Here is a 12488-nt window from a genome sequence, read left to right as displayed (position 1 = left end):
CCCAACTAAATCTGTCTATAATAGCGAACAAGTGACAGTAAAACACCTGACAACCTCACCCCATCCCACAAAAAGTAGAAAATACCCGCTACGTAAATAAAGGAAAAGGGCGCGTTCCCAGGGCGGCACCAGAATTCAACAAGGCGGCAGCAAAGTTTAAGCCACCAGAAAACAATAACAACAAAAAATAAGTGCATGCAAACTTGCTCAGAACTGTTCTCGTTTAGCTTGTGGCACTGCACTTTACGATCGTGGGTCACGACCACAGAAAACACAAAATCGACGTGAGTCAAAGCGGGGAATTCCGATGATGAGCCAGTAAAACGGCCAACACAGATGCCGGAGGCTTTACTTAATTTTGCTGACTACGTCGTCGCAGCTGGTACCTTGGAATACACATGCGAAAGGCCACTATCCTGCTTGCAGGACCTTGAAAACTAGCGTGGGCGTCTTGCGTCAGGTTCTGGTTGCAATCATTACGCAGGGCGCGAGGCATCAAAGTTTGATGACGTATTTTAGGCGCAGGAGCTCAATGGTAAAGCTGTCAACAGAATTAGATCAGGGTCGGATTCAAAGGGGGGGGGGGGGGTAGGGGTGATTCCCCCCCTCTCAAACCCTGTCAGTACCACCTTCCCTCTCTTCAGTGTTTGCAGTCCACCCGCTATCACCATTTAAGACAAGTGAGTGGGACCAATGTGAGCACACATTAATAGTATTTATGCCATTACAGGATTTTCGTGCTAGTAAAAACAAAAAAGTAATGACCACACCCCCTTTTTGGTGTTTATTTAAGGGACCCCCCCCCCCCCCTAAAATTGGGTGGCTGGATCCGCCCCTGGATTAGATGGCATGCTAACAGGCAAGTGTTGTATGAAGGATGTGCACGATAGGGGCGTGAAGCAGGAAAGGGGACGAGGGCTATCGGAATGGTGCAGAAATGTGAAGTTGTCCATGAAATCGAAAGGGGCGTATTCCGGGTTGCGAGCGCTTGCTGAGTATTATATAGATAACCTTTACTTTCTCCTAATTTTACAGATAGCCTCTACACTACAGGGTGAAAAACGCCAACGATCCAAAATGGGGGAGGCCAGTCTTCAAAATTGTCAAGTGTATGTGCTGCTCACCTGCGTCTCCAGTGAAAAGAGAAATGCAGACGTGAAGGAGGTGACTTCGACGATGCAGGGCGTCCACTCGCCCTCGTGCGGGTCGAAGTCGCCGTGTGCGAACATGATGAGCCACCATATGATGGCAAACACTAGCCAGCTCAGGATGAAGCCCATCGAGAAGACCATGAGGTTCCACCTCCACTGAATGTCAACCTGGCAGGAAGCGCATAGAAAAACAACAAAAGCTTCTAGTTCAGCACTAAAAGAACAATCTTGTTTGTATAATGAGGAACAAATTTTCATGTGGTGACAAACTGTGGTTTATGCAAAGGAAATGTATAGAAAATTATCGATTACATGCGAGACAGATTACTTTATAATCAGTGCCATGGTGTTTGGTTATAGTAAATAAAAGTTTTCCCTATGTTTGCTTTTGCTTGGATGTACAAAGCAAGATAGCTTTTATCAATCTTTACATCTTGAACAGCTACCCGACGCTGGGGGAAAAATTCATAAGCCTGTGCAGGGTTGACCATAATGAAGGGCCAATGTACTATTAGACCACCATAACGGGTACAGTTCTTATTTGCAGCCGGTGAAGCATACCGTAAGGCTAAGGAAAAGAACAAAAGAAAGACACATTCAACACAACACGGTGCCGTGTTGTGTTTTGTTAACTGAGTCTATCTTTTGTTCATTTCCTGACCTAGCATCAATTTTCATGCTATACCAAGAAGCCCGAACTGACGCCCTTATTGTATGCCTTCAACTCACCAGGGTAGTGAAGATGTCCTGCAGGTAACGCTGGGAGCGCTTGTATACGTGTTCCTTGGAGAGGTTGACGCTGCCGTTCTTGAAGATGACTCTCTTGCGCACCCTGCTCGGGATGATCTTGGCCTTCTGGTAGCGGACCACGGGCGAGTCCTCGGCCCCGTTGCCTCCGTTGCCGGCCGCGTCGGCGCATCGCGGGAAGCCATTCAGCGACAGGTGCTTGGTCAAGATGCGCCGGCTGCTCGTGCTAGTCTCACCCTGCACGGGAACGTTTCACACCTGTCATCACATGGACATACGCAACGCCAATACAGTAGCCAGTAGCCAGAGGAGGGGGTGAGTCATTTGCCCATAGGCATGCACAGGGTTCCATTTTAGGGGGGAGGGGCGAAGGTTCGTTGTGCACCCCCTTTTCTACAATCAATGTATGGGGCCGCCTTGCCTCCTACTTAGGTTACTTAGGTGACCCCTGCCGCCCTTGTGTGCACGCCTATGCCTTCTCCCCTAAGGTTTTGAAATTCACACTTGTGTGTGTGTGTGTATATATATATATATATATATATATATATATATATATATACACACACACACACACACACACACACACACTTGAGGCAGTGCCAGGATGTCTTCTAGGGGGGTGGGGAAGGTGGTTCAGAGGAGGGCACCATTGATGATGATGACGCATGGGCATAGACAAAATTTTATTTTGCAGCTGTGCTCCTTAGCCTGCACACCGACGTCGAAGCTTCACGCCACTCACACCCCCCTCTCTCTTTTTTCCCTCTCTGCCCTCCAACCAGCACACGCGCGAAACCATCGCTTCACCATGTCTTCAACCACATGGCATTGTGAGGGTTCCACTCCACCCACTGGTTGTTTTGTTGCCTTGGATGGATCGCGCTGCACTGGGTGTGCCACAAACTCACTCGTTCAGTCGTTTGGCCAGATAAGGCGCATAGTCGATTGCGTCCTATTTCTAAAGATCCGCTTCGCTCATCGGTTGTATTCGCGAACCGCTAGTTTTTTTTTTTGTTTTTTTTTCATGGAGTAGTAAGTGACGAGTTCAACTAACGTTTATTTATGTCTGGGTGTATGTTTGTATGAATTTATTGCATGTACCACTGCAGCACTGAAAATTTTCATTGATTTGAACCACCCCATTTTCTCAACTACACTAATGTTCGGCGCCAAGTGGGGGCGGGTCAGGGGAGCGGTGTTTCAATCGGATAATTGAGGAGGGCTTTGGCGTACATACGTACGTACCTGGTTGCTGGGCGTCTCGTAGTCCGAGTCTCCGGCGACGCCCACTCCGCCGGCAGAGTGGACGCCATGGCCCCGAGAGATGAGCTGCTGCCATGCCTGGCCGTTCTCCATCTCCATAAACTTCATCATCGGCCGCCGTTGCCGCAAGCAGCACGGCCCGCGCGAGCTTCCCCACCTGCCAGCACGACCGTCGTGTTGCTCGTTGCTGAGGTCACCTCCCTATATGATCCCACGTCTTTGTCAACCTCCCTGCGTGCACCGTCAAGGGCGTCAGCAAAGCAGACCCGCAGCTAACCGTGAAGGGTGCAAAGATGGCTAACCGTAAATACCGTAAATAGACTATCTCGATGGGCCAGTCGTAAAGCATGTAAAGAAAGTTACTCTGGACAGGGGCTTAGGCAGTACTGTTTCTGGAGGGGGGGGGGGGGGGGCACCTCATTAATTTCCGTGGTCTGAGTTACCCCTTGAAGTGGTAATTTTTCGCAAAGAAAGTGCAAACATAAGCTGAAGCTTACACTGACACGAGAGTTCAAGCAAAAGGGTGTAGAGGAAGCCACACGAGTATTGCCGTAAAGTGTGTGAAACATAAGACGATGCTTACCGCAAATTGCGCAAAGCGAGCGAATACGAGGCGAAGTGTTAAGGGCGTAAAAAAGTCTACATGAGGCCCACCTCAAAGGGCGTAAAAGCCGTTCGCTTCACCACGCGCTGCACTTTCACACAAAGGACAGTACAAGTCACATATGCCCTTCGTGTGAAATGGAGGTGTAGTAAACGGAACATTGCTGTGCCAGCAAGCTCAAGTCAAAGACTTGTTGAACGTGCAAAGAAACCCATAGCACGAGGATAACGGCTAAATGTCCAACAAAAGCTTTGCCAAAGCTCATCGTAAAAGGTGCAAAGATAGCTGATGAGGCTTACCCTATTTGGAGTTCACAATCTGAGCAGAGGCTTAGCGGTGAATATGTGTAAGACGTGACCTACCAGGAAGGGTGTAGAGAAAGCCGAAGCTTATACCGTATAAGATGCTTAAGGAGAGACGTAAGTCGAAGCTTTTCGTAAGTTGTGTAAAAAAGAAACTAACGCGAGGGCTGCCGTTAAATGCGTAACGCAGAACTGTAGGACGAGGCTAAAGTGTCTAAAGAAAGCTAACACAAGGCTGACTTTAAGAGGGTGTAAAAAGAACTATGTGTATTTTTACACCTTTACAGGTGTAAAGAAACCCAACACAGGACTGGCCGCGGGGTGTGTAAAGAAAGTTAACTCTAAACCCTTAACATTCGCATACCTGTTGCCTTTAGTGCCCAGGAGCAGCAGTCAGGAGCTGGACGAAGGCGAGTCTCTGAAGGTCATGTCGTGCAGGTGCCGTGTCCGAAGTTAGTTGTATGACCTGTGCAGGAGCACTGTTGGTGTCTTACTTAGTCTACACCTTCTAGTAAGTTTGCTCCTGCCTTTCTTGCAACTTTTGACGGTGTAGCAGTTTTCCCGACAGGCCACGTGAGGTTAAACAGGACTTCTCGCGGGTCAGTCAAGACTTTACCAGCATGCAGTGCTCGATTCCGTAGTGGCGGCTACCCGGAGGAGCAGGAATTGGGCAACCTCCAGGTCGCTGGCAGGGTTCTGCAAAGATTTGGTTTTGTACGGTTATTTCTTCTGTGATAATCATTTTACGCGACAGAAGAACAGACGACTAGACAGTTTTCTCATTCATCTGGCATAGAAATGCTCACGTACTTAATGTAGGCGACGGCTTAGAGCACTGCACACAGTGGTGGCACACCAGCACCCCCCCCCCCCCTTTCTCTGAAGAAAAAAAATTCTGCATACATCCGTGACTACACAGGCTCCACCACCGTGGGATAGCTGTCCGTCTACGACAACCATATTTATTTATTTAATTAATTTGCCCACCAGCCATGAGCAACTGATGAGAGGTGCTTAGCACAAGTGGTAACAAAGATTAGGAAAAAAATGTGTGCGAAAATAGGAACTTAATCAGCATGAAATCGCGAGAAAGTGAATGAAACCATGAACGTCCATCCTTCCTTCCTTTCATTCTCTTTCTTTCTTTCAACGAGAAAAACAAAATGAAACTTGTTGGTATTACTTCAAACCCAGAGGCGGTGTGATTATGCGAAACTTCGATTATTAAATTTCAAAAGTGTACCTATTCGATTCGTAAGCCACTTCTACTGTCCGAAACATCCCAACTCCACAAAAGTTTATAGCAAGTAGTGAAACCAGCACACACACACACACAAAAATGTGTGTTAAATACAGCCCTAACAGCATGACATTATCTAAGGCCGATGACATGGTCTTGCAATAGAATGCCGAAAATCTACTGAAAAAGAAAAAAATCTCAGAAACACGTGAGGAGCTACTGCAAAATTAAGAACAAATGACTACATGAATTACTCTGGGTTACGTTAAGATGAAGCAATGGGAATGAACACCATGCCTAAAAACTTCCTTTGTGTTATTTGCCGTACAACAAGCTAACCTACATATTCATGTCTAATCGGTGCTATTTTTTTTTGCAGAATGCAGCAGTTATACTATTAATATTAGACAAAATTCGTATGATATTCAACTCGTTCTAATTATGCATTATTCTAATTCCCTTCGCACTTGATGTTCGCGCACCCACATTGAAAAAAATGGCAGCATATCCACGGAGTGAATGATGGAGAGTGGGGCGAAGCATTCGTCCGTCCATTCGTTCTTGCTTCCGTCCGTCCATGCGTCCGTCTATTCACTCGTCCATGCGTGCGTCTGTTCGCGCGTCCGCACGTCCATCTGTGCGTCCGTGCCTGCGTTCGTCCATGCATCCGCCCCTGCGTCCGTCCGTCGGTGCAGCCATCCGTGAGTACGTCCATGCATCTGTCTTGTGTGTCCGTTCGTCCATCTATTCAACCCTCCAAGTACCACTATCTCGCATGTTTTCATCATATATTCCGCATATGCACCGCAATCCAGCGGACATTCCAAGGACTAAACGAGAGGTGGCACACGCACACTTTCTTACGGCTTGCGCTTCGGGTCCACTTCCCACCTTTAACCACCTCGAGTTCATGGTATATAAAAGTTCACTGTATTCATGGCACTGCTGCCCAACGCTCGCTAAACCTTTCTAAAACCAAGGAGGTTATGCTCAGCGAGTATAACGTAGCAAGCTTTTTTTGTCAGATAGTGCTCAATGTATATGCCAATGGCTGCTAAGGGGGAATGAGAGACGGCAGAATTCGGCTTTTAGGTAACGCGCACACTGCGATTTTTTCATTTTTCACACAACGCACAGAAGAAATCTCTCACCGGCACCACCTTGGAAATCGAAATGTAAGACTGGTTACACGCTACGACTACTACTACAACTACGAGGGACGAACCCTTAAAATTCGACCCAACGCACCTGGCTTGAAGCTTCCTTTCCGATGAGAGAGAAGAAAATGCACGAATACGACGGCCCTCCACACACACAAACGCTGACAGGCGTTTGTCTTTCACTTCTTGCGAACGAAATGATTGATTTGTGGGGTTTAACGTCCCAAAACCACCATATGATTATGAGAGACGCCGTAGTGGAGGGCTCCGGAAATTTCGACCACCTGGGGTTCTTTAACGTGCACCCAAATCTGAGCACACGGGCCTACATTTCCGCCTCCATCGGAAATGCAGCCGCCGCAGCCGGGAATCGAACCCGCGACCTGCGGGTCAGCAGACGAGTACCTTATCCACTAGACCACCGTGGCGGGGCCTTGCGAACGAAATGTAAACACGTGCTTTTCTTGCTCAACCACTTCCAACCGTTGGCGGGAAACAACGTTTTCAAACGCGCGCTCGGCGCCCTCCGTGATTGGCATCGCGCATGATGATGATGATGATGGTAATGAGGTCATTCCCTTTGTAACGGGCGGGCACACTGTGGCACCCTAGCCGATAGTAAAAAAGAATACAAAGAAAATAGAAAAATAAAATACAGACTGGGCGGGTTGCCGAGTTGAGAACCCTCCCGAAGTCCCCGGAGAGCATTTTGAGGTCGCCTGGCGCCCCCTGTACTTCGCAATGCGCATGCCGAGATTGCATTTGGAGGTCATGCCGCGATCCTGCGGCGTTTTTGTTCAATTCCGTCCTTTCGGATCCTCTCCGTACGCAACGGGGTCATTGGAATAAGAAGCTCGCCGCGTCGAGATCACAACGTCTCCGGCCTCCCGCCACCACCGTCAAGCGGTGGTTCCGGTTGAAACCGCATTGGAAAGGATCTGGAACGAAAGTGCAAGGACGCGCCGACCGACCGGCCGCTTCGGTTCGTCATGGCGCGCCGCAAAGAACATATCCGCACCGGCGTGCAGTTTCCTATCGGCCTGGATGTGAACGAGCCGTATTTCATACCGAAGGCCAACGGCCGATAGACGCACCAGCGGTATGGTCAACAGCAACCGACATTGAAGACGCGCGCTAATTAGGCAAAGCTTCTGCGACTCACTGTTAGGCGCGTGAAACCATTAACCCCATATGTCAAATCGTACGCGTACAAGAGAGAGAGAGAGAGAGAGAGAAATGACCGCAGTTTCCCGAGTGGGAACACTGGTTAGCATGCGGAGCATATATGTTGAACTGCGATAAACGTGGTTTGTCATTTGCGACATGCGTGTGTGTTATGAGTGAACACGCACGCACGTATGCTGCGAAAGACGATGTGTATTGATGAGACGTTTTGGTATTTTGAGCAAGATGGCTTTATGGTACGTAAAGTAAAGGGTAAGTGGGTCTGGTTGCAGTGGTCAAGGTCGAAATTTGCAAAGACGTGGTCGATGCATGTCCCGCGAACCGTGGCCGGATGATGTTTGCCGTCGTGCGTTGCTCGTTTCAGCGAGTGCCGCGACTCCTTGTCGACCACCCAATCGTCCTTGATGACGTCTACGTTGAAGTCACCAACTATCACGAAGGGTCGTCGTTGCGGTCGTTGTTTCAGGTATTCTTCCACGGCTTCGTCGACGTACTTTTGTAGTTTAGATTTTTTTTTCTGGGTGAAGGGGTCAGTCAGGCTGTGAAATGCAGCTTTTTTCCCTTCGCACCAAACCACGTATACAGCGTATTTTTGTGTACTTGTCACGTGGTTGAATAAACTCAAACTCAACTACTTCTCCACGGTGGCACGCGATAGGTTGGGCGCGAGTTACATCGTCATGACGTCGACTCCGCAGACGCTAGCGACGCAGTACTCGCCATTGGCGCGTTGTTGAGCGCGGAGGGGAGAAGCGAGCGCAGCGCGCGCTGTGTTGAGAGGAGGAAGGGATGCACAGATGGCTGGCAGAGGAGGAGGGAAAGCTGCGGACGGCGACGGCGCATGACTAGCCCCTAGTACAACATGCTCCGCAGGTAAAAAATTATTGAAAAAAAAAGAGGAGAGGTGCAGACCTTTAGAGGCTTCATGGTGGGTGGAGTCCTTATTCCAGGACCCCATCGGGGACACTTGCTAACCTAGCCCTCTGGACCAGGGCCCTTTGGGCTTGAAGGTCCGAGCAACCGAGCAGGGTCGCCTCCCACTTCTCTCTGGTTGGGTTAGGGTTGGGGGAAGAGCTGAGTTCAGCTGGCAAGCCCAAACGATGTGGTAGGTGTCAGCCACCTGCATATTGGCAATATCTTTCGCAGCGCCAGAGTGGGGGACTGAAATGCGCGCCCCGAAGGCACACGTCGTGTGCGTGCCTGTACGCTTCGTTTTTCAATGATCGATACACACTCAATCGTGGGCTTTGCCGGTGATCAGGCGTTGATAATACGGAAATGTTATCTTTTATCGGGGCGACTCGTCATTCCGTACGTTGCCACCTTTCAGTGTTGCTTCGACGTGAATGCTTTGTGGCCCGCAGCAGCAGAAATGTGGTGCGCACGTGGATGATGGTCCTATTCCCGGAATCATTGTGCAATGTGATAGAAAGAATGAAGGTTATGGCACCCACACGCTGAGCATGCCCCCATTATGCAAATAAGGCAATTGATCACTGAATGACGGTAGTTATCGCGCGAGAACAGAACGACGCTATAACTCGCGCTATAACTATACCGTCATGTCATACCAACTAGCCCAAACCACCACACTTCTGATCACTGAGCTTTTATAGTTTTGAGGGCGAAGAAAATGAGAGTCAAGACCAATAGTGAAGTATATCCAGACGAAGTAGGAAGTATAAAGTTCATTAACTTGACAGAACACTTCGTAAGAACGCTATGACACAGATTTAGGTGAGAAGCGCGGGGACCTCGGACGCACAGTTGTAGCACGGGCTCCAGTGCTGGTGAACCGTCGGCTATTGATGGCACTGGTGGCATGCACCACGGGCAGATGACAGTATACAGCTCCCTTTGTGAAAATGCGCCATAAATATCGCTTTATTTCGCAAATAAGGAACGGCGGTATGGAAGCATTTGCTTGTCAAGTAATTGCAAGGACTCACACGTGGTCCCTCAGGAGCAACTGGGGAGGAGCAACACTTAATCCTTGGGGAGCCACGGGAGTGCCTAACATTTTATCCTCCAAGAGAATAATAGCAGGAGTAACAGCTCGTCCCTTTGCCGTTGCTCCCAAAAGAGATCAACGATAATGCTACCGCAGTTACTACTTGAAAGGAGTTACTCATTTTCGGCTTAGAGTGTACTTTCTCCAATTCTGGAAAACGAAGTCGATATTTACATCGCGATAGCACTTCCAATGCTTTAGCCTAAGTTAGTGGCCTCTTGAAGAAGGGGACACATATTTTTGGGCCCGTCTGCTGCGTTTGTATATTTTGCTGCCTCCCCCATTTCAATCTATACTAGAATAATAAAATGACTGTGCTTCAAATAGATAAGGAGAAACCTAGTGGATGTACGCCTTCATTGAGGAGGACTGCATACAAAGGCAGGGACGTAGCCAGGGGGTGGCACACCAAGCACGTGCCCCCCCCCCCCCCCGCGAAATATGTTTTCATCACGGCATAGAGAGCGAAAAATGGTCATTGTAAAAGGGTACCTTCGCCCCAAATCAAGGTGGCGTGGTGCCCCCCCCCCCCCCGAAAAATGAAAAATGTTTCCGGCTACGCGCCTGTACAGAGGCCAGCTGATTTGCGATACGTGTAGCGCCCGCGTCGACAGCCTTGCCCCATTGCAGCTTTCTACACTTTTTTTTTTTTGCCACGCGCTGACTGGTCCCGCAAGGTCACGTGATCAAGGTGGCGTTCCAATCTCCGCCACGACCCTCACCCGATTTCTCGTGTATGAACTTTCGTTTTCAATACACTTTTCTGCTCCGATTTCCTGCCACAAACGATTCGGGACCGACGCAATCGTCCGCTCAAACGAGCTCAATCTACAACAGATAAATCTCTTTGAGGGGCCCCGTATAAAGAACCCATGAGAATGCAAAGAACGAGCTCGTTGTTGTTTCCTGAGGCTTTTTTCAATATTTCCGGCACAATTAATGACGTTAGCAGTCTGTTCCAGGGGCAACAAATCAGGCCTCCACTGGTCCAGATCACGAAGGATATCATCATCATCATCATCATCAGTCTGAGTACTTCCACTGCATGACAAAGGTCTCTCCCATGTCCCGCCAGTCAGCTCGGTCCCGTGCTTGCTGGCTGCCACTTTACACCCACAAACGTCCTAATCTCATCTGCTGACCTAACTTTCCGTCTCCCCCTCACCACTCGCCTTCTTTGGGAATCCAGTCGGTGACCGTTAGCGACCAGCGATTATCCTGCTTGCGCGCTACGTACGTAGAATATATTACGAAAAATAAACCACTTGTTAATTGTTTTTCATGCTTCGCCAGGCGTTGGCGTGCCGGTCCTTCCTTGTCTATTTGTGCGCGATCAACTGATTTCTCAGCATTTTGAATCGCGCGAACGGAGTTGGCAGCGTGTGGCCGAAAAGCGAGAAATCCTGATAGGTTCAAATGATAGGTTCGACCGACATTGTCCACCCGCTTTAGGAAGAAGTAAAGAGGCGAGGAAAAGATGGCGCTTGTGTATAGACGCTCTAAAACAGTATAGTGAAGGCCTGAAAAAAAGCGCTCTTCCGTCCTTTAACTCCGAGTAAGTCGAGGAGGTGTGGCACACGAGCCTTGCAGAAGCGTCGCATAGCAACAGCGGGAGATGGGATTGCCTCATATGCTCCGTTGGTGTTCCGGCCCGTAGCTTTCGAGGGATTACGCCATCGTTGAGCGTTTATCTGTCTTTTACGCGAGCTTTTTTTTTCTTCGCGGTGCACTGCTGACCTTTCAAGCAGTCTACGCCTTGGCTGTCAGGCATGCCCTTGACGCATCACTGTCCTCGTTGAGCGTTTGAAATCCTTTAAAATGAAGACAAAGCTTTTTTTTTCAGCCAGAGTCCATAGTGCAGTTCTAGCTCAAGAATAATGCTTTTTACGTAACAAACGCTCCGATACGCCGGCATGTCAGCGCGCACTACGGTTTAAAGAACGTAGAGAGAGAGAGAGAGAGAGAGAGAGAGAGAGAGATAAAGATGCAAGGAAAGGCAGGGAGGTTAACCAGACGCACATCCGGTTTGCTACCCTGCACTGGGGAAGGGATGAAGGGGAGAAAAGAGGTTGCAGAGAGATGAGAAGCTTAAAGAACGTAGCTAAAAGTAAAACTAAGTATGGCCCAAAATCAGGGCTTTCACGAATCAGCGCCGCATGCCGACGGACTAAAAAAAAACAACAAAAGAAAACAGTAGGTGCGGTTTAGGGCACGCGGCAAGGACGCCTAGAGGCGGAGTTAATTGGAAAAAAGGAGGAGTCGCTCTACGGCACACGCCCGCTATAGTCCTGGCAAGGGAATTTCTTCGTGACTGCTAATGTCTACGCCAGGAGCTCATTAGGGCTTGAAGCCGCACATAACAACGGTTTTCGAATAGCGTACGCCAAGCTTTGCGTTCGCTTTTCACGTCACTGCGCATGCGTCGTACGCTATAATAGCCTCTTGCGGGCCGGTTTCTGCGCGTTGAACGCCACGCATTCGCGGTGCCTGTTTCACACCACTGCGGATGCTTCGTATACGTTGAACCTCTTGCGGTCTCCCGCTTAGTGACGAATGCTAACGCTACACCCACAAGCTTTGCGTACGCTATTCTAAAGCTCTCATTTTCGCCACATAGGTGAGGAAGGAAGGCGGGGAGCATTGTCGAGAATTTTTTTTTTTTGTCACTGCAACTTTCAAGCCACGTTATCAACAGTAGAAGATACAACACAGCTGAGGGCGAGCACCAATACAGCGGGCCGGGACGCTAACAAGATCGCTTCGACAGTTCTAACAACTCTGATGTTCACACATTTTCACGCACCACGCTTTTTCATCAGCAAGTA

General features: G+C 49.1%; 1 protein-coding gene across 5 annotated transcripts in view; it reads right to left on the bottom strand.

Moving 5' to 3' along the window:
- The window catches only part of LOC119180421 (ATP-sensitive inward rectifier potassium channel 12), a 137939-nt gene that overhangs the window by 11937 nt on the left and 113514 nt on the right, over positions 1 to 12488 (bottom strand). For 3 of the 5 annotated variants that reach the window (XM_037431615.2, XM_075868841.1, XM_037431617.2), the window contains exons 2-5: positions 4432 to 4763; positions 3144 to 3392; positions 1881 to 2135; positions 1125 to 1319 (exon numbers count right to left, since the gene is read on the bottom strand). In XM_037431615.2, the coding sequence (XP_037287512.2) occupies positions 1125 to 1319; positions 1881 to 2135; positions 3144 to 3272 (579 nt within the window). In that variant the 5' untranslated portion in view covers positions 3273 to 3392; positions 4432 to 4763. Of the gene's footprint in view, positions 1 to 1124; positions 1320 to 1880; positions 2136 to 3143; positions 3393 to 4431; positions 4764 to 8564; positions 8773 to 12488 lie in introns of all 5 variants that reach the window. The other 2 variants (XM_075868843.1, XM_075868842.1) reach the window with 1 other exon arrangement.

Source organism: Rhipicephalus microplus, chromosome 7 (assembly GCF_043290135.1).
Source record: "Rhipicephalus microplus isolate Deutch F79 chromosome 7, USDA_Rmic, whole genome shotgun sequence".
Taxonomy (NCBI): domain Eukaryota; kingdom Metazoa; phylum Arthropoda; class Arachnida; order Ixodida; family Ixodidae; genus Rhipicephalus; species Rhipicephalus microplus.
Note: the sequence above shows the minus strand (reverse complement) of the source record. Positions and strands in the feature narration are given on the sequence as shown.